The 22,610-nt window shown below is 42.4% G+C and overlaps 1 protein-coding gene across 1 annotated transcript in view; it reads left to right on the top strand.

Moving 5' to 3' along the window:
- The window catches only part of ARHGAP32 (Rho GTPase activating protein 32), a 264,621-nt gene that overhangs the window by 112,919 nt on the left and 129,092 nt on the right, over nt 1-22,610 (top strand). Inside the window, 1 exon segment of the mRNA XM_043501046.1 lies at nt 10,393-10,479. Coding sequence (XP_043356981.1) covers nt 10,393-10,479 — 87 coding nt within the window.

The following is a 22,610-nucleotide window of genomic DNA, read 5'->3' as shown; positions in this document are numbered from 1 at the left end:
GCATGGGTTGGTAGCAGATCTGTGATCTTGAGTACATATTCTGTTGAATGATACAGAAGTCAACCCCCTGTGGCCCAGGTCATCAGCACCAGAACTTTTCCCTGCAAAGGTTCTGTCAGTGGAACTTTTTAAAGGAGCCATTCACCTGGCCCCAAATACAAGAATACCTCTTAAGATACAGGCTTCTCTGCTTTTGATGACGCACAGTCATTGCACAGTTACCACAGACATTTGCTTGAGAGAATTACCATGAAATGTTCCATAAACTCCATTGCACTGGTCATAAAGATATTCTAAGGCAGGGGTCAGCAACCTATGGCATGCGTGCCAAAGACTGCCGGGTCCCAGGTGCTGGCTGCGCTCAGCCCGCTGCCGAACCCAGGCAGCGGGCTGAGCGGATCTGGCGGCTGGCACCCTGGCAGGCAGCAGCGTGCCATTCAAAATCCTGCCTGCCCTGGCCTGCTCTTCTCTGTCCTGCCCCCGTGGGGGCAGGGGTAAAGAAGCTTGGTCCTGCCAGCTACTGCTGCAGGGCAGGCAAGCTCCCCTCTCCCCCACCTCTTCCCCAGCGTGCTGGGTTCCTGCCCCTCCTCCTCTCCCTCCCTGCTGCTGATCAGTTGATAGCCATTGCGAGGGAGGGGGAGAAGCAGAGCTGCACCATGCTTGCTGCTCTGGGGAGGAGGCAGAGAAGAGGTGGGGAAGGGGCCTTGGGGAAGGGGGATACCCCCTCCGGGCATACCCCCTCCAGCCCCCTGCCGTGAGCTGCTCTGGGCAGGGGGTTGGGAGCACCCCCATGACCCTAGCCCACACTCGCAGCCTTCTGCACTGACCCCTGCAACCCCCCACGAGCCCAGCCCTGACTCCAGAACCCCACACACATACCCAGCCCTCCCACAACCCATGCCCTGATTCCTGCACCCCCTCACATGCCCCCAGTCCTCTTCCCTGACTCCTGCACCCTCCTCACACGCCCCCAACCCCCTGCCCTGATTCCTGCACTCCCACACATACCCAGCCCCCCCACACCCATGCCCTGACTCTTGCATCCCGCCCCCCCCCACTTCCCACTCCCACCCCTTGTACCAAATGGGAGCTCCTGCACCCCTCGCACCAAATGGGAGCTGCCCAGGTAAGCACTCCACACCCAAATCTCCTGCCCCAACCCTGAGCCCCCTTCCTCATTCTAGCTCCTGACCAGACCCTACACCCCAACACCCAGCCTGCTCTTTCACCCCCAGTCCTGTGCTCAGTGCACTCCCACCCTCAGCTCAGTGCAGAGAGAGAGGAAGAGAATGGGTTAGAATCGGGGAGAAGGTAGGTACCCACTCTATGTGGGCAGGGCCGGGATCCCAGACTGGCAGCGGGCTGAGCGGGGCTGGCAGCCAGGCCCCTGGCTGGCAGGAGCCGGCGGATGGAATCCCAGGCTGGCAGCAGGCTGAGCCGCTCAGCCCGCTGCTGGTCTGGGGTCCTGGGCGCCAGCCCTGCTCAGCCTGCTGCCAGTGTGGGGTTCGGGCTGCCGGCGCCTTGCCAGCTGCTCAGCCTGCTGCCGGCCTAGGTGAACGGAACCCCAGGCTGGCAGCAGGCTGAGCGGGCTGGTGGCGCAAGATCAGCATTTTAATTTAATTGTAAATGAAGCTTCTTAAACATTTTGAAAACCTTGTTTACTTTACATATGACAATAGTTTAGTTATATAATATATAGACTTAGAGAGAGACCTTCTAAAAAATGTTAAAATGTATGACTGGCATGTGAAACCTTAAATTAAAGTAAATAAATGAAGACTCAGCACACCACTTCTGAAAGGTTGCCGATCACTGTTGTAAGGTCTTGTGAGAGCTCACACATTGACTGTGCCAAGGGTCAGATCTTCCCAGAGGTAGTCCTGAATCAGTGTAGGTTGTGTTGCCCCCACTACATGATGGGGCTTGGCAAGTAGTTCGATGTATTTAAAATACCTTTCTTTGATGGGACAGGTGAATGTGGGGTTCAGGAGATTTGATCTTGCTTTGGTTAATTTCAGTGGAAGTGGATTTGGGTCTGGGGTACGCTTTTGGGGTCAAGCATGCTTTCAACAGCTTTTTGTACCTCAAATAGTTATCTTTCCACCCTAATTATTATTATTACTTAAAGAAAACCCCAAACGTGTTTTTGAGAAAAATGCAGGTAAACCTTGCTAACTAGGCAAAGCTTTGTTTACTGCCGTATGCAGAAGGATTTGTGTCATGGAAATGAAGGCAATCGTTTACAAATTACATATGGTTCCTTTGGCAAAGCTCTTGAAACCTTTTCCTTAATAAGCTCCGTTTTCCAATGTGACTCTATGCCAATAGTCATGTATTATATGCTTGCTGGTTTAGGAGTGTGCGTGTGTATGTATGTTCTGACCAAGATGAGCAAAGAATATTCCTGGCTTTATAAAGAAGTTGGAATGAACAAGTTTCACACACAGATGAACCAACCCTTGTTTCCTAATTTTGGCATGAAATATTATTTAATCAGGACAGCTAGATGATGTGGTCAGCAGTGTGGAATGAGCAGGTCCTGTGTGCCTTGCATACAGCCAGCTTCTCAGCCAGGGTTTGTGACTGCGGAGTTCCAGATAAATGAATGAGACTTTAAAATGCCTGCCATTGGTCCAAATGACGTTGTGCCACAGATCGGTACAACAACTTACTTATGGAGAGCTACCAGGATGAAACTTTCCAAGTCTCTTCGGAGCGGGCAAATGATTTCTTTTTTGTCCCATGGCAAGAAAAGCAACATAAATTAGAAATTCTGTGTGTGTGTTGTAAAAATGTTTATAGTATTAAAATACATAATTAAATCACACTTCTAGACAGTGTTGTACCATAAGCTGTGAACTCGTGGTTTTTTTATGATCTATTTCTAGAAGAGAAATGCAGAGAGTCAATAAATTCTTCTCTGCAGGAGACTCATTTAATCACTCTGTTTAGCTGCTAGCTTACTAGAGATGAGCTGCTTTATCCCAGACAATGAAGGGGCCAATGAAGTAGAAAGGTTTTTATTTTATTTTTTCCGCCGCTAGCCTTGTCTGTATAAATGATCAATAAAGTCTTGGCTGGCAACCATTGTTTTTTTCCGCAAAATATATGTAAGCGGGATATATAATTTAGTGTTGCCTTTCAAGATACCAAGGGTGGAACTATTCCCATTAAGTGGACTGATGCAGTGAGATCATGCTTGTTGCTTTGGCTGGTCTTCTAGTTTTGGAACTCTTTGCTGCTATTCAGTTTATTATAGTTAGCTATTGTTCAGTGGATCATTATATTAGGAACTATGGTACTTACTACAGTCAGCTGAACACAGTGACGTGTGAATTCGAAGGCGGAAGAAAAATGAATGCCAGCTCTCTGACAAACTACAGCTGAAGCGAACAGAAACCTAACACAGGTCTATAGGATGTTTGCACTCTTCCATCCTTCATTGGCATGTCCAATAATGCAGAATCGATGCTCAGAAACTTGTCTTTGCCCGTGTAGCTGATTGATAATATGGGATAAATTTATAGTATTGGGAGTTTGCATGCAACTGTCAGTGCATAATTTATTCCTAAAGTCATCTTTAAAATGAAAAAGTGCGTTCTTGTAGCATTCTCTTAAAATTCCGTTGCTGCTGTTATCCATTTCCCTGTCTGTAATTGAGTACCATATTCTGCAGTTCAGTCTTCGAGTGTTTTCTTTACAGGTTTGGCATCTATTTAAACATTTTGCCATGTTGATCTGCAGCTCTAAATTTTTTCTCTCGTGACCTCATAATCTTAGCATGTCTTGTTATAAAATGCTGCCATTGAAAAGATTATGCTGTCTAATCAAAAAGATCAATGAAGTCAATTATATCTACTTATGGCAAAGAGTCCTAGCTTTAGGACTCTTTAGCTTTCGTGGGTGAATATCCACTTTGTCAGATGCATTTGTGTATTCACCCACGAAAGCTTATGCTCCACTACGTCTGTTAGTCTATAAGGTGCCATAGGACTCTTTGCCATTTTTACAGATCCAGACTAACATGGCTACCCCTCTGATACATACCTACTTATGTTAGCTGAGCACACATCTCCCAAACATACTATTACATAATTGTTTGTTATTTTCAGGAAGCTCTAGACTGTGATTTTGAAGGTGAAAAGTGAGCATTTCAAGTGATATGAAAAATGTTAAACTACCTATAAATTGTTGGAGACTGCTGTTTCCATTCAGTGCTTGCTTAGATGATATAGCTGAAGTCCGGGGACTGGGAGGGGAGGAGAGTACCCTTTTCTTTTAGCAATGTCTGTCTCTGGCTTCTTTTCTAAGAAGAACAAAACAATTTGCCCAGGTTGGGTCAGTCAGTTCGGCCCACAGGACCTGGTTCAAAATCCACCAACGTCAATGGGAGGCTTTCCTTTGAGTTCAGTGGGCTTTGGATCAGGCCCTTAAGAATATTGAGTGCAATTCTGATCGCCCCGTCTCAAAAAAGGTATATTGGAATTGGAAAAAAAAAATACAGAGAAGAGAACAAATATGATAAAGGGTATGGAATAGTTTCCACAGGAGAAGAGATGAAAAAAACTGGGACTGTTTGGCTTGGAAAAGAGACAACTAAGGGGGGATATGACAGAGGTCTATAAAATCATAAATGGTGTAGAGAAAGTGAATAGGGAAGTGTTCTTTGCCCCCTTGACATAGCACATGAACCAGAGGTTACCCAATGGAATTAATAGGCAGCAGGTTTAATACAGCATAAGGCAGTATTTCTTCACACAACACATAGTCAACCTGTGGAACTCATTGCCATGGGATATTGTGAAGGCCATAAATATAACTGGGTTCAAAAAAAAGAATTTTAGATAAGGTTCGTGGAGGATAGGTCCATCAATGACCATTTGTCAAAATGGTCAGGGACACGACGCCATGCCCTGGGTGACCCTAAACTTCCGACTGCCAGAAGGAGGGATTTGGAGATGGGGATGATTATTCAATACATTGCCTTGTTCTGTTCGTTCCCTCTGAAGCATCCGGCACTGGTCACTGTCGGAAGACAGCATATTGGGCTGGATTGACCAGTGGTCTGACCCAGAATGGCCATTCTTATGTTATGTTTTTATGCACATGTTCTCTTTAGGACTGTTGTGTCTCCGAGAGATGCTTGGAGTGAAAAGCTCCTAAATAGGGCGGAGTCAAATAAGATACTAATATAACATGTAGTAACGCTATTTAGAGAGCAAAAAAAAAAAAAAGAAAGCAATTGTTCAGCCGACGAAAAAGGAGTATGCAAAATATTGTTCATACTACTGGAATGTTTTGCTGCAGAGAAAGGTACAGTAAAAGGTAAACCTAATGAAACATATTGTAACAACTTCTTGTTCAGTCATCTATATGGACTGAGACATTTTTGCCATAATTTCCAGGGTGGTTTTTTTTGGCAATGAGGTGTGGGGTAGGGTTTTACATGAAGAAGCTGTTTCAGAAGCTACTTGTTTTTCCTTACCTCCTATCCTGTTCAACAGGTTCTTCTGCAACTCTGCTCCTTTTCTTTTACCAAGGGATGTGGGATTGGCTGCACAGAGAGGAGCATGGCCAGTTCCTATGCCAGGCATTCATTTTGTGAGTTTTTACAAACCAAAATTAGGGAGTTCGCATATATGCAAGGGAATATGGTACATTTAAAATTTCACTTCTCATTAGAGACACAATTAGAAAGAAAGAAAATTACTAGGGAATGACCCATCATGTCACATCATGTCATATCAGGTATTAAAGAGCAGAAATAATCTGCTAGTTGCTAGCAGTATGCAGCCTAATGCAATATTCTGTGTACACTTTGCTCTATTACCACAGAACATATAAAAACAGCTGTGTAGCTTGTTTTCAGAGACCTCAACACTGGCTCATTGTTCTAATGGTAATAGGAATGGTATCTAGATGACATGCTTTCTCTCCTTGGAGGCTGGATACTATCGCTAAATACATTGTTCTTGGATAATCCCTTGCCTGTTTACTAGAGGGGCATCAGCAATTCAGCAAGCTCTTAATTAATAGACCGGAAGTGAATTTCAGTAGATAAAGGACCAAATTCAGAGGTGAAGTGAAAGGGGGCTGTGAGTTAGATACACTTTTCCCTCTCTTTGACTCCCACCCACCTTACTCTACAGGTGCTAGTGTAAGGCAGGTCTAAATGGTTGTAACTTACACTGTAAAAAGCAGAAAGAAAATATAATATAAATTAATCCCCAACTTAACTTGATTTACCAGGGGGCAGGAAGACGCACCAAGTGAGGTCTTATCTACATTAAGAATATGGACACTGATGTAACTGCACCAACGTAGTTACACTGGCGCAAACTCCTCAATGTGGAGCTTATACTGATGTAGCTTAGTATCTACTTTCTTGATGTAGGCAAGGCCTGAGCTTCCCTTATAGGTTGGTAGAACTGAGTGTGTGTGTGTGTCTAAGCAGGACTAATTTGCACCTCCTTTCTTATCACAAATGTGGGCCAAAGATTGAGGTGGGGGGGATTTCTCCATGAAAAAGAAACCCACTTTTTTAACTGGACTGGAGCACCCAGGTATTTTACAAATGTGGAAAATATTTCAAACTCTTTAATTTTTCCTTAACTGTGTGTTTTTGCTGTTACCATTCAGGTATACTCCATATGCTGCAGCACTTCAAATGTTAAGTTTTGGCTGCAAAATAAAACGTTAGTGGGGAAAAACTGGGCACAAATGCAGAACTGAATAACTTTATCATGATATTCAATCATATTAACCAGCAGGGCATACCCAGTGTTGAAAAATCTCTTTCAGGCAGGGACAGAACTGTTTGAATAGTCTTGAAGTTTTACAGTTCCATCTATCCTGCTAGAAGGAAAAGTGCACTTTGCAGGACGATTTATAGCTGGAGGTTGTCTGGAGGACAAGAGGGAGATTAGCCCAAGTAGTAAGCAGTAGCAGGGAAGAGGGTGTGAGGATGAGAGGGGGGGAGAAACTCGAAGTGTTTTTTAGGAGCGAGGGTTGGAGAGCAAAGCAAGTGGGACAATAAATGAGTATGGAGTTGACACCAAGAGCAGAAGTGTCTTCACCTTCAGGAACTCTCTGAAGATTCTTATCCTTGACAACAGGAACAGCAGCTGCAATACAAGATGTTTTAAATGTCCCTCATTTTAGGCAGGTTGTTCTCCTAAATTGTCCATTCACCCCATCAGTCAGGCACAAATACTGGGGGCCCCCTCTTTGTTTCTCATACAAATAACCCCTTAATGGAGACTTTTCATTTGCTAAACAGGCTAGACTGCTTAAGAGCAGCAGAAAATTTGCACCGTGCAAGGGACACGTGTGAGATAAACTCTGTATTTAATACCTTGAGTATAAAATAAATGGTCCAAAGCCTAAGGTGTTTCCTGGCCCTAGACACCAAAAAAAAAAGTATTTCCTACCATACTGTATGTAGCCAGCAGAAGAGTAGTTAAAATTCAGGACATTGTCTAGTCAAAGAAGATGCAGAATTTGTTTAATTTCTTGGCACGTTTTGTCAATTTTGTTGAATATGTTCTGCAGCTACCTAATCTAAAGATGCAAAGGGAGATAGGATATAGGGAGAACCAAGACTTCATCTGCTGCTGTGAACTGATAGGCCACTCATTTGCTTGATCTTCTCTTTCACTCTTGTCTCTTTCAGTTTTTGCCTGGATTAGTTTTGCTCCTGACTAGTTTAAGTATTATCGATGGATCAATTAGGTGCAAATTTCCCAGCAAGCAAAGTTCATTTTAAAGATTTTTCTCTTCAAGCCATTCATTCTTTTTTTTTTTTAAGCTGAATTTATTTTTGTTTGAAAGAGGAAGCAAATAATTCTTCTGGCAAGTATAACTAATGTGTCCACTGTTCAACTTAATTACCACCCTATGAGCCAGCAGGACTATGAGGATGGGCCTCTCTTCCAGGAAAGCGTGTGCATGTGTGTGTGAGAGAGAAGATGAGCTATTTCATTAGGTTCAATGCCCCTTTCACAGGAGGTAATATTGTTTTTTTCTGAAGCTCTGTGATTCTTTTATAAACTGTATTTTTCAAAGAGTGTATTTTGGATGTCTCAAGTAATTGGCCTGCATCTGTGGATAGTCTTAAATTGTTTGGGTACAATTTTAAACTTCTATTTTCTCAAAAAATATTTAAGCCATCTTTATTAGGGATATCAAAACCAGTAAAATATACGGCTATTTCTCCCCTCCCCCCAACTTTCATTAAGATTTAAAAATGACCTTTTATTGGCAGTGACTAATTTGGACATATGCCCAGGAGATATTTGGAGCAAGCTGGTCTATTGGTCAATGTAAACCTCCTAAGGTTCTATTCCTGGGTCTGCGGCTGATTCACTGTGTGACACCGGATACATTCCTTGCCTCGGTGTTCCCATCTGTCAAATAGGCAAATAGGGTAAAATGGTTGCCCATCTTACAACATTTTTGGAGGAAAATGTTCATGGAATCATGGTATAAGTGCAAAGTGTTTTCAGACAGAATGTTTATATGTAAAAAATCAATTACCAAGCATGCATCTTATGATTTTATCTCTTTTTCATTATTCCTATTAAGAGTCTCCAGTGAGAAGTTCTTCGATTTTCAGTCACAAGCTCTTGTTGATTTCATCAGGAGTTTAAATACGAAGGGTTTTTTACCCCCCGCCCCAACTCCCAGGCTAGCAGGCTTTGGAGATGGGCACAAAGGGAGCTGATAGAGGAGTCAAAAGGAGAGGGTTGAGAGATGTGTGTAGAGAGGGGCTCATAGCAGTGTTGGTTGGAAGTGTGAGAATGTTAAGGGAAGATCAGATTATAGGGCCATATTCCGTGTTGCACAGCCACGTTGTACTCGGAGTACATGGTAGCGCATGTCACAACAGAATTCAGCCCATAATGAGAAAGCTGAGAGACCATCCGTTTGCCATGGGAAGCTGATAGAGCATCTCATGTCAGCTGACGGCATTTTCATGCTGCATGGCACTACTACATGCTACATGCTATTTCTATTGGAGCCTCCAGCTTACGTTTTAGAGAGCAGTGGGTTGGGAACTGCCAGAGAAGCCAATAGTGGAGAGAACTGCAGCATCTAACTTCCCAGCTTTTTCCATGCAAATGTCTCTTATGAGATTCATAAGCGCTTAAAAAAAAAAAAACAAAAAAAAAACACCCCACCCAAAACAAAAATCCAGAACATTAAGATTTTGACTTAAAACTACTGGATGGGGAATTCAGACGTGTAAGATGGCTGCTCCATAGCTTGTTCCTCTGTGGAGCCCAAGTATTGCATCTTATCCACCTCATCGCTCATGAGACATTGGCCTTGGCTAGTGTGTTTCTGAGGATCCCAGATGGGGGACCATAGTCCTTGCTATACTTAGGCTTGGGTGAGTTAAATTAGATGGAATGGAGTGTGGTGCCATGTGAATCCAGTTTTTTTCATGGTGTTAAGTCAGAACCTTGGGGTAATTTTCAGAGTGAAAAAGAATTTTTCTGGCATAGCTATAGTGTGATTTTTTTTGGAGGGAGAGGGGGCAATATAAATTATACTGACAAAAGCTCTAGTGTAGACCCCATTATACCAACAAAATAACATCCTTGTGCCAATATATCTTATTTCTCTTGGGGAACTGGTATACAAAGGACCTTTTTGCCCGTATAAACTGCATCTATACTTGGAGGGTTTGCTTGTAGAGCTATACCAGCAAAGCTTTTAAGTGCGGACAAGGCCTGAGATTTAGGTACTCTACCTCCCGTTACATGAACAGGAATGATATAATTAAATCTCTGTGCACTGCTTTGAAAAAGCTCATGGTAATATTGTGGTAATATTGGTAATATTAATGGATCTTTGTATTTGATGAATGATGCTGTAAAGCACTCTGTTGTGGTAAATTACTTGATAATGTTGAAATCTGGAGACATGTTTTATTATCTAATGCCTGCCCCAACATATAAAATAAACATGGAATAAAGTGGGTAGCTAGAAAAAAGATCACTGGTATCTGATTCATGAATATTTATGAGGATATTTCCAGTGGGCATTTAGTTTTACTGACTTCTAGAGAATTAATCCTGGGCTCTCACTCTGTGCTTGCTGACAATTGTTTGACTGGTGCATCATATATTTAAAAAACTGTCAGCTGAGATACAAAATCAAATTGTTTTTTGCAAGGTCTGTATATCTAGTGAATACTGAATATTTTCAGTCTCGCAGCTCCAGTCAGACAAGCACAATCCTGGTTCCTGATACCCAGCATGTCTCGGAGCAAGTTGATGTGAATGTGGTGCTTCAGGCATTATTACATGCCTGGCTTATCCCTGCTCACTGACCTGGTCTCTGTCTCTCTTTCTCTTCTACCCTCCCCCTCCCTGCTCCTTGGTGTAGCTTTCACTCCCGGAGGAACAGAATGAAGTAACAAGGAACGGCTGTGAATCCAAGGAACTGGTCTACCTTGTTCAGATCTCTTGTCAGGTAAATGCATGTCTCCTCCCCCCCCCCCATTGCATAACTATTGCATTATATTAAATAATATGGCCTCATAATATTTTGATGTGTTGCTACTTTGGTGTGCATTTTTTTTACCTCATTGATGCAGGCTGCAGAAGAATGCTTTGTGTTGTGCAGCAGGTGGATAATTTTTAAGGAAAGAAATACTGAGCTTGAAACAGAGAGATGAGCTTGTTCAGCAAACAACCCTAACTGTAGTATGTGGAAAGCTATAAAATATTTAGCCTGGAGATCTCTTATCTGCATGCATGCTTAGAGTGTATGTATATATCTGCATACGTATTAGGGACATGTGCATACGTTAGGTGTACACCTCTACCCCGATATAACGCGACCCAATATAACACGAATTTGGATATAATGCAGTAAAGCAGTGCTCCGGGCCGGCGGGGGAGGGCTGCACGCTCCGGTGGATCAAAGCAAGTTCGATATAACGTGGTTTCACCTATAACGCGGTAAGATTTTTGCTCTCAAGGACAGCGTTATATTGGGGTAGAGGTGTATGAATATATAGATGAAGTGTATGAGTGTGAACACAGAAGACAGTATATTCTCTTGATAAAAACTTGCAACTGCGAATCAGGAGATCGAGGTTCTAGTTCTTACATGGCACCTATTATTGCGGTATCTTAAGTACCTGGGACAGGTAAATTCACCTCTTTGTACCCCGGGTTCCCCTTGTGTTACCGTAGGGTTAGGAACTCTTCCGCATCCTTGTAGATCCTCAGGTGCAAATAGTGCAAACTATTTTATTATATTGACTGGCATTGTTGCTTGTGGGGAGACCTATTGCATTTTGGGTGGAAGTAAACTACAGTGGATGTAGTGCCAGAAGGTATTGGTTATTTTTCTACCCTGTGTCTAGCATTTTCCCCTAGTTGGCCCTTTTTAAGCACACAGTTTGTTGACTCAGTAGTGGGCATCACTGGGAATAGCTGCAGTTTCTCCTTTTCATTTTGTATCTCTATATTTGGTTCTACTGTCAGGTTCCTGAAGACGACGGGTAAGTGTAAGTCATAGGCCTATTTTCAGTAGGTCATAGCTTATCTTAATTATGTTATGTGGGAGGGGGCTGTTTTTCCCAGAAAGTTGGAAGTCCATTTTTCAAATTATATTTTCACAAAATAGTATGAATATCTTTGGGAGTGAGGGAAGGGGCTGAAGTTTCACAGATGAGTGGCTTTCAAAATGGCTTGTACCTTGTGGGCATCTCACAGATACCATATCACCCTGTTGTTGCCAGCTGGAGACTAGATGATAGATTAAAAGAGCAATGCAATTGCTAACAAGACAAGACTGCAATTCTAATCGAGGTTACCTGCCCAGGTCTCGGCCAACTGGATTGTGTCTAAGGATTGAGGCTGAGGTTTACCAAAGCACCTAAAGGAGTTGAACTTCAATAAGTTTTGGGTGCCTAACTCCCTTAGGTCTCTGAAAAACCGAGCCTTAATTAAAATATATGGCATTTCTGTTACCTTGCATCTCAGGCCATAGCACATATGCACTTCAAAAGTGTTTGAAGACATCAAGCATTATTAGCTCAGTAGTAGCTAACTCAATTAAAGATCCTGATTCAGCAGATAAGCCTTGTATCCTTCCCTAAAGCTCACCCTCTCAAGTGGGCCACCAGAACAGTATACAGAGGTTTTCATCTGTGAATGTGCTGCCTGTGGTCCTGAAGAGTACAGCTTTGGGCCCTGCTCAGCAGAGTTACCTTGTGGAGCTCTCTCAGGATTAACTAGGTCCCTCTTAGTGTAACTGGGCCCCTAAACTTCAGAATTTAAAGGTGATACCCAACAGCTAAGAATCATACCAAGAAATGGGCTGGTAGCTAGTACAACATGCATGACGCTGATGTTACATGCCCATAATGACACACCAAGGAGGAAGGCTGCTGTTTCTGCTGAAGCTCCAAGGTGCTTTTCAAGGGTAGCCCTAAGGAGAGTGCATTTCTGAAATTTTGGCACTTGAATGAAAAGGAGGTGGATCGCTGTGAGCAATTGCACATTGGACAGAAGGAGTCACCACCTCCCAGCCAGCCATCCCTGAGCCTCCTGATGGATCCAGGAGCTGCAGCGAATCCCAAGACTGTGAATCCTGGGCCACCTGCTGAGAAGTTCTCTGCCCCTGAATCTCTCACTAAAGTGTTTCTCTGAACTAAACTGATGTCACTGGAACCATGGCACTAAGAAATGAAATATAGCCACTCACCCATTGCTCCAAATGATAATTCCTCCCAACCCACCTGACTTTCTCTTTATCAGCTCTCTTGCCGTAGTCCATGCTCCCACCTTTCAAACACTTAGACTCTGTCTATATGGCCCCATCGTTTGAACTAGGTGCACATATCAATGTGCACCAAAGGGCTGCACTGTAACTTCCCCATGTGGACGCTGCAGGTGCAATCTAAAAGGTTCCTAGTTCGCATTAACATAGTCCTTTTCGAAGAGCACTATGTTAACGCAGACTAGGAGCCTTTTAGTTTGCTCCCACGGCATCCTTACAGGGGAATTACAGCTTATTACTTTGGTGTGTGCTGCTATTCAGGACCCTGTAGTTCGAATTGTGGGGCAGTGTAGATAAGCCCTTAGAAAGCAGAGAAACTTGCAGCATCTGGATTCAGTGAAAGAGATGGAAAGAGCAGCAGAGCCGAGTATTATTCCTACTGGGGAGATATTGCACGCCCTAACTTCTCACATACTCTCCTGATGTCTAGGGTAGGGTTCCATTCTGTCACCTGGGATTCGACCCTGTGTTAATGTTGGTGTAGTTTAACGAGAGGTCTAAAATAGTGTACAGGATGGTCGAACTGTGGGGGGACATTCTGGCAGGATATGTCCATGTCAGCCTGTGGCGGTCCTGGCACTGCACCGCCCCTTTGTAGCAGGGGTGGGATGGGGTGTCAGGACCTTGCCACTCCCAAGTTCACATGCCTGCCTCTCTGAGGCGGCCCGATGCAGCCTAATGGCCTCCCTCCACAAAATCAGTCCTTGGTCAGGGAAGTGTGTCCTAATGGCCAGAGTCCCTATAAATCGCTCCCAGCATTGGAGCTGTGCGGCCCAATGGCTAGAGTCCATATAACTCCTCCCCCACAGGTGGGGTAGTACGGCCAAGCAGCCAGAGTCCATGTAACTCGCCTCAAGTGTCAGGGCAGTGTGGCCCAATGGCCCGCGTCCATATAATCACCCCTCTCAGACAGGGTAGCATGGCCTAGCGGCCAGAGTCCGTATGATTTCTGTGGTGTTGGTAGGGGGACCTGGGCCTGCCCTCTCCACTCGGTCCTGACCCAGGGCCCTGGTAGTGGCACGTTCCCCTTGCCACCGGCTCAGCAGGGATCCATCCGAAACACACCAAGCCTCTGCGCGGCTCTAACGCCATTTGCCTCTACAGTTCCCCTGCGTCACTTCCTACCATAACCTCCGGGTTCTCCAATTCCGGGGGTCCTCTGGTCTGTTCCCCACCTGTGATGTACTCTGTCTGGGCATCAGGGTGCGTCCCAGCTTGTCTGGCCTCAGGATCCTGGAGTGCAGGCTGTTCCTCCTCTGGAGCTGGTGGCGTGCCTCCTTCCCCTCTGACAGTCAGCCCCGACTGAGCAGCTCTGCAGGCTTTTATACCTGTTCTCCAGTTGGAGCATGCCCAGCAGAGCTTCCGGGGTCTGGCTTCCTCTGCTAGGAAGGAAGGGTTAATCCCTGCGGTACCAGTGCGGGGACGCTCTGCCCCATCACACAGGCCAAAAAATTGAAAGGGGAAAAAAGTTCTGAAACAGATTTCACTTGGTTATACCTTGGATTTGCTACTAGCATTGGTGTCGAGCTAGTTACAGCAGTTTACAAAAATCTTTTAAAATGCCCACTAAAGGAGAAGCAGTCATAATGTTTAAAAGTCAGATTCAGAAACATAATTGTTTAGTTTGGTCTGAATCCACATAAATATAAGAGCTCTGAAATGTTTATAAGTATTTTATTGCAAATGTGAATAGTGTGGTAGAAAGTGAGAGAGAAATCTCAGCAACGACAGATTAAAGCTCTCGGATAAATGGGCAGAAAAAGCTCTCTCTGGTTTGTATTGAAGCTCTTGTGCAGTCCAAGATGGGCACAGTACATGGATACAGTTTTGTGTTTTTTGTGTGGCTTGTTGAAAAGACATTTATTTTGTCATTTCACTCGGCAACTGATTACCAAACAAAAGCTTTTGAACACTAGACCTTTAAAGTGGCTAGTTAAACTCAGCTGTGCTTGGCAGATTCCCACCCAGCGGTTGCATTTAGGAAATTCTATTTCCCCCCTTTCCCATCTGTAAATATCATTTGATTAGTGTAAAGAGAATTATTTCCCAGATAAGATTACGATTTTTTTTAAATGATCATTTGGGGAAAGCTTTCTGTTTGTCAGTATATAAAATACTCTCTTTCACTGATGTTTATATTTTGAAATCTCTTTATTTTTGTTTCTATTTTAGGGGCTATACAAACTAAGCCAGATTAATAGCTCTGAAGCAAAAGAGTCAAATGTAGAGATGCTTATTACAATTTTATTAAAAAGTTCAGTCTGAGAAAGGTGATTTTGGGTAAGATTGCACCATTTTAAAAATGTTGCTAGATAAATGGTATTTTCAGGGCATCCAGTTACTATGGTAACAGGATCACTGTTGTTAAACACACATACACATTCTCTCTCTCTCTCTTTGAGAAATAGGGGGATAGATAGAATCCCCTAGAGCAACACACAAATGCTTGAGATCTGAGGAAACCTTCGTGGGGAAGAGTGGATGCTGCGTTAAAAGCAAGTAAAGTCTAGTTTTCCTTCCACCAAAGCTAATTTAGGTTTCCATCTTTTAAAAATACTGACAGTATTTAATGTGCATTTTACTAGAGAAGGAGAGTCTCTCTAAAGATAACAGTGGTAACTTTCTTTTAGGAAACAGACCAGTATAAAATCCTCAAAGGGATGATGTGCCTGCGAACCTTGCAAACTCTGTAGACAATACTTGGAGGTGGCAAACCATAGTGATAAGCAAAGAGCTTTAAGTGACCACAGGAAGTGCCTGAGGCCTCTAGAATGGACAGGCTATACCTGTGCACCTTCAAAGTCTATGGACTATACTTGCAAACCTTTTAAGCTCCACAGGGGTAAGCAGAAAATATTCAAGTTTAGCAAAACATTTAATGCGGATTATAATGTACACTGAGAAATAAACAAAAATTAGGTTCTACAAGAAGGCTGAACTAATCCTATCAGTTGTTTTTTTATTGGGTTGTAAAGCAGATTTGAAATCTGTAGGCCAAAATCTATTTGACTTGCGAGTTAGACTAATTTCCAAACTATCAATATAATTTAAAATCTTCTACCTCAAAAATGGCCCATCTAATTATTCAAACACAAAATCAAACCTATTCTAGTTTAAGGTTAAACAAACAGCATTTCAGATTTAAAGTAGCCTGTTTTATGAAAGCTGGGGAAATAGCAGAGTCAGGCTGCGATAGAAATTGTCACAACTTTGACAACTCCAAATAGCACTCTAGTGCAATGGTTTTCAAGCTTTTTAGAGTGCATATCCCTCTCCAAATAATGTATTCTAGACCCATCTGAGATAGTCATAAAATACTTATGATTAGATTGCCAAGTCTTACTAAATAAAATGTGTTGTCTGGCGTTACACGGTTTTTCTTGCATACCCCGACGAGAACTGGCGTATCCCTTGGGGTATGTGCACCCCAGTTTGAAAACCAATGTTCTAGTATCTGACATTTTTCCCTACAATTGTTACAAGAAGCAGCTATGATTATTATAATTGAAATGGGCGAGAAAACAGATTTTTGTCCATTTTTTTAGTTTTTCTTCTGTGCATTTGACATCACTTTGTGTACAGTCGTTTTCATGGTTTTTCCCTGTCAGTTGCTTTCCTTTGTTTCGGATGCATCTTTTGGGCCCTGCTATAAAAGGCTCAGATCTAAGCCTGTGCTTAGATGCTTTGCTGAATTGGGATGTGCTTACATGCATACTTAAGTGTTTTGCTGAACTGGGGCCTTACACAGCAACTGGAGAGGGAAAATCCTTTTAGAATATGAAAGTGGAGTTGCGACACCACAGAAAATCGCAGGAGAAATCAGAGGCAGGAGAAGCATCTGGAATTATTTGTTGATCCTTTTTTTTTAAATTGACTAGCACTCAAATTGATGGTGTCCCTTTAACTGCAGATTCACTATAATAGCCCCTTACCCATGCAGTTCTGGAGCATTCACAATCTACCTGCGCTGCAGGGTGGGTTCCAGTGAATATCACAAAAAGAAAAGGAGTACTTGTGGCACCTTAGAGACTAACAAATTTATTAGAGCATAAGCTTTCGTGAGCTACAGCTCACTTCATCGGATGCAGTTCCTGAGAAAAGAGCCTCCTTTCTGAAGAGCAGGTAAAATGTCAAGACTAACACCAAAGTGAGAAGGCTCCATAACTCCAATAGGAGTTCTCCCATCCATATAGGTAATCCACCTCCCAGAGAAGCAGTTCTTCCATTGACCTAGCACTGTCTACACTGGGGGTTAAATTGGCTTAACTACGCCACTCAGGTATGTGGATTTTTCACACCCTTGAGCGATGGAGTTAAGATGACTTAATATTCTAGTGTAGGCCAGGCTGTAGACTTCACATTGGTAGTGAGTGAGCTGGATGCTGTGTTCTGTAGTGTGTTGGCCACACAGTTTTTAGTCTTATTCCTGCGCCTTGTGCAAGGCAGCTGATGCTCTTTAATGTGAGTTTTATTTGAACGAATAAGACTCTTGATATGGTAGAAAAAGGCAGTTATGCACGTTTATGCTAGTGGTAGCTCTCTGCATTGCCAGATTCAATCCATATTCAATATCTTCTTATAGAGTTGATTTGGTTCCAAAGGGAATTCTATTCAAAATCCCAGAGGCAGAGGCGTGGGGGCAATAACATGCTTTAAGGGGAGTGTAAAGAGAGAGCCAGAAAAATGGGATCTGAGTGTGATGAACAGCCAGGACTCCCTATCCTAGGTGGCTTGTGGAAAGAGGAGAGTTGGAATATATATTTAGAAACGGGAACATCTTACTCATGCTAGAAATGTCATGAGCCATGCTTTGCTGATTCCATTTGTGAGTGATAACAACCAAGCACTGAATCTGCTACTGGGTGCATTTCTCATCTCTCTCTTTTATTCTTTGCATAGGATTTCTGCTGCTACTTTTTAAGATAATTTTAATAAACCATTCACTGTCTTAAAATGTCAGTATATCCAATTTGTGGTGACAGTTCCTGAGCAACTCTTATTCATAAAGATGTTAATCTCTCTCTCTTCCCCTCCCCTTTTTAAAAAAACTTGTAATTGTTCCTGTCTGTAAGACTGTTTGTTTTAGATTAGTGATCGGTGGATTAAAACATTGTGAACCACGTGATATTCATAGCACATGTGAAAGAAGAATAACAAGAGTCTGTCATCATGACCAGCATATATTTGATTGTGATAACCCTGCTTGGTTAAGTGCTGTCAGAATCTATTGTTACTTATTTTTTCCTTGTGTCGTTGTAAACTCCACTTAGAAACTTGACAGTGAAGTTTCTTTTTTTATTATAGCTTTTGACCTTTTGCATTTGGCCAACACTGAATTTCTTTCAAACACTGTCCTCTACCCACCAAACACCTCCTTCCCCTCCTCAGCCTGTGGCATTAAAGACGCATTAAACAGCTACTTGTGACTCTTGAGCTGCAGTCTGAGTATCAGTGCTTTCAACAATCATTCTGAAAGGCAAACAGCATTTTGTTCTCATAGCAAAGGACTCCTTGGTCTGTTCTAGTATCTCATTTTTCTATTTTAGTCTTGGGTCTAGTCTACACCTAAAAATTAGATTGACCTATCTACATCACGCAGAGCTTTGAAAACATTTGTACCCCTGCAATGTAGCTAGGCTGGCCTAACTCCCAATGTAGAATTCTTCCATCAACCTAGCTCCTGTCTCTCAGTCAGAAAGGTGGATTACATACCTGGATTGAACCCCCCCAGCCCGTTGATGTACAAGTGTCTACACTACAGCAACACAGCTGCAGTGCTGTAGCTGTAATGCTGTAGCTGCTATAAAATAGACATGGACTTAAGAGAGTTTTCTAGGAATCACAGTTCAGCTACTGCACAGTGCAAATGCTTCTGTGCCTTCACTGTGGCATGTGGAGTGGATTAGATGGGTAGTCAGTTGACTGGAAGTGTGCTAAGTGAAAGAGAAGTGGGAAGCATGTGAACACTGCATGTGAGCTGAGGTTGAGGGCTTTGTGAATGGAAATATGGCTGCTGTTGGAAGAGATAAATCTGAAGAGCAGTTTAAAGCTGAAAGTGATTTCTCCATGGAATTGATGAGGAATTTGGCACTTCGGCACTTTTGCTTCTTGCATTCTATTTCAGCATTGTCTATGCTGGTCTTTCCCCCTAGTTTCCAGTTGGTACAGTTCCTTTGCTGGTAGCAAGGGTAGGAGCATTAAAGTAGACAATGTACCACTGGTGTTTTACCCTTTGTGACATCTAGTCCTGTTGTCAGCAGCAGGAGTTGCACGGGGAGTAACAAAGGCATGGCATTTTAAGGAAGAAAGTCCAGAGTGGACACAGACTTCACCTTCAGTTCTTTGCAGTGATCTGCTTTGGGCTAGATCGCCATTGTTCTTTCTAGAAGTGGGTGAATTCCTGATAGTTTGGTTTTTTTTTGGCTAGGTGGCAATTCTGAAAAATGAGAATTGATTTGAGTCAAACTGAATCTGAAACTTTTCAGTGCCTCCAAACAGGCTGTTTCAGGGCTGTTTCAGAACAGGGATTCAGTAGCTTGCTTCCTACCTCCCATGTCAGTGCTTTACTGCTAGCTCTTATGGGAGCAATGACAACACCACCATCTCCTCCTCTGGCCATGATGAGTGGTTGAAAGTATTCGTCTCAAATTTGTTAATGGTTTTTTTGTCAACCAAAACTGCATTTTATATCACTGAACTGTTTGAAAAATTTCACTCCACTCTAGTCATCTCCTCCTCATGTCCCCTTCTCCTTTGCTTCATTCAGACCTGTAGTTATGCCTAGTAAATGCTGATGGCGACGACAGTGCCCAAAAGGGCCTCAGGAGTGGTGGGGTCCCATTGTGCTGATCAGAAACCATCCCTTTTGCACCTTTCCCCCTCTGTAATTGTCAGGAATATGGGAGCCAGATTTTTAAAGGTCTTTAGGTATCTAAACACGTAGATAGGTGCCTAGTGGGATTTTCAGAAGTGCCTAAGCTGGTTAGGTGTTTTTCAAAATCCCACTGGTCACCTATCTACATCCTTCAGGTGCCTAAAAACCTTTGAAAACCCAGCCCTTGGTCCTCATAGGTCGAGGGTATATCCAACCTCTCTTTCCAGTTCCTCATCAAATGCATTTATTGAAGCTGAAGTCTCTCAGTTCTAATCCACCTCTCAAAGGTGAAGGACTGTTTTTCATTAATACATCTTCCTATTTCCCCAGCTCGCTTGGGTTGGGTCGCTGGATCAGTCTTTTCCAGCTTTGCTGCCCCAGCGCTCATTCCCTGTCCACTGTCTCTTTTCCATTAATGGAAAGCAAATAAAATCCTTCCCCGCACTGTACTGAGCCATCACTTAAAGTACTGTGTCTGAATGGTTGTCTGTTGTTGGAGTTAGCTCATGAACTCCCTGGTGTACTCCATGTTTTCAGCTCCCAACACACAATAAATAAAACCTAAGTGACAATAGTAATTGAGCTTAATACAGAATTTATGAAGCTGGCAAGTATATTGAAAACCGCTTTTTTGGATTTACTGGAAGTTAAGATGATGCCAAAGCACTATGCGTTAGTGTCTTTGCAAAGTTAGTGGTTGTTCCATGCTTTTTAAATATAAAAAGGGAAGGGGATGAGATATTAATAGAGAACAGAGGTTTGCTAAGACACTTCCAAGAACTGCAGATTCTTGCCTACAGAGAAGGCAAGTGGCATATCTAATCATCTGTAATGTCTGTTACTCTGTAGATGATGATGCTTAGGACAGGCTAAGTACATCCATTAATCTATACAATGATCATTAGAGACAATGGAATTGATTCACTGTTATCTTCACTTCGGTTTCATATGTGTGTAATGCCCATGATTTCATTGGAGTAACAACCACATTAAACAGGATTAACAATGGGGTGTCATGCCCTTTTGCTTTTAGACAGATACCCTGCTCCAAACCTCCCCTGGTTAATTGGGTACTCAGGTATAAGTTCACCAATAGTATCCTAGGCTAATGGATCAATGTCCTAACAGATAAAGCACAAGATGGAGTATTGGTGTCTGCTAACAACCACTATAACACACTAGGGAACAAGACAACCTCATCCATGTGCACCTATCTATAATCCTAGAATTATAGAAATGTGCAGTGAGGTAGGACTCAGTATTATCTAGACCATAATATCTAGGAAAAAAGCTCTGTGATCAGGGGGCCTGTAATGCGAGTTACATATGCTGGAGGTCTCCTGCTGCCAGTACAAAACATCTCTGGAATTACTAAATGTTATAGATGACAATTTCCTAACTCAAAAAGTGTTGCAACCAACATGGGGGAATTCTTTATTAGACTTTGTCTTAACAGATGAAGAGGGAATGATCACAGAACTAAATGTTAATGGTAGCATAGATACAAGTGATCATGACTTGATCACATTTATAATGTGCAAGTAGAATTAAGTCCAGACCAGTAAAATATATACACACACATGGTTCTGTAGTAGGGCCAATTTCACAAAGTTGAAAACAGTTATGAGTCAGATCAGCTGGCAGGAAGAACTTAATCAGAAAAATATGATTGAAAATTGGGAATTATTTAAGAACACCTTACTAGATGCCCAAAAATCGATACTCAAGGAAGAAGGCTTCACTGGTTTAAAAAACAACAACCTGGTTTCGTAGGAAAGTGAAGGCATCTGTATAATATATATAAAAAATGAAAGGAAGTAAAAGCTGCTGATAATGAATATAAATCAGCAGGTAGGAAGTGTAGAAAATTGGTAAAGGAAGCAAAGGGACACAAGGAGAAATCTGTGGGCAGCAGAGTTAAGGACAATAAGAACAAGTTTTTTAAATACATTAGGAACAAAAAGAATCCTGACAATAGTGTTGGTCCATTACTAGATGGAAATGGTACAATTATCAATATTAATGCAGAGAAGGCAAAATGTTCAATAAATGTTTCTGTTCTGTATTGGGGGGGAACAGATGATATTGTCTTGTCGTATGGTCATAATAACACTCCCCTTTCCACTGGTATCTCTGGGTGATGTTAAACAACAGCTTCTAAAGTTAGACGTCTTTAAATGAGCAGATCCAGATAACTTGCATCCAAGAGTTTTAAAAGAACTGGCTGATCAGTTGGCTGGACTGTTAATGTTGATTTCCAATAAGATTTGGAGCACTAGGGAAGATCCAGAAGACTGGAAGAAAGCTAATGTTGTGCCAATTTTTTAAAAAGGGTAAACAGGATCACTCAGGCAATTATAAGCCTGTCAGCTTGACATGGATCCCTGGCAAGGTAATGGCTGATATGAATTTGATTAATAAAGAATTAAAGGGAGGTAACGTTCCAATTGCAAATAAACATGGTTTTATAGAAAACAAATCCTGTTAAACTGACTTGATATCTTTTTTTGATAAAATGACAAGTTTTGTTGATAAAAAGATAATAGTGCTGATGTAATAGACTTAAGATGTCTCTAAGGTGTTTGATTTGGTACTACACAACATTTTGATTAAAAAAAACTAGAACAATGTAAAATTAACATGACACACATTAAATAGATTACAAACTGGCTAACTGATAAGTCTCAAAATGTAGTTGTGAAAGGGGAATTGTCATTAAGTGGGTGTGTTTCCAGTGATCAATTCTTGGCCCTGTGCTATTTAACATTTTTATCAATGACCTGGAAGAAGACATAAAATCGTCACTGGTAAAATTTGCAGATGGCACAAAAATTGAGAGAGTGCTAAATAAAGCAGAGGAGAGGTCACTGATTCAGAGTGATCTGGATTGCTTTGTAAACTAGGCACAAGCAAACAATGCATTTAAATGCGGGTA

This window comes from Dermochelys coriacea, chromosome 22 (assembly GCF_009764565.3).
Source record: "Dermochelys coriacea isolate rDerCor1 chromosome 22, rDerCor1.pri.v4, whole genome shotgun sequence".
Lineage (NCBI taxonomy): Eukaryota > Metazoa > Chordata > Testudines > Dermochelyidae > Dermochelys > Dermochelys coriacea.
The sequence above is the reverse complement of the archived record's forward strand: the minus strand, read 5'-3'. Positions and strand labels throughout refer to the sequence as shown.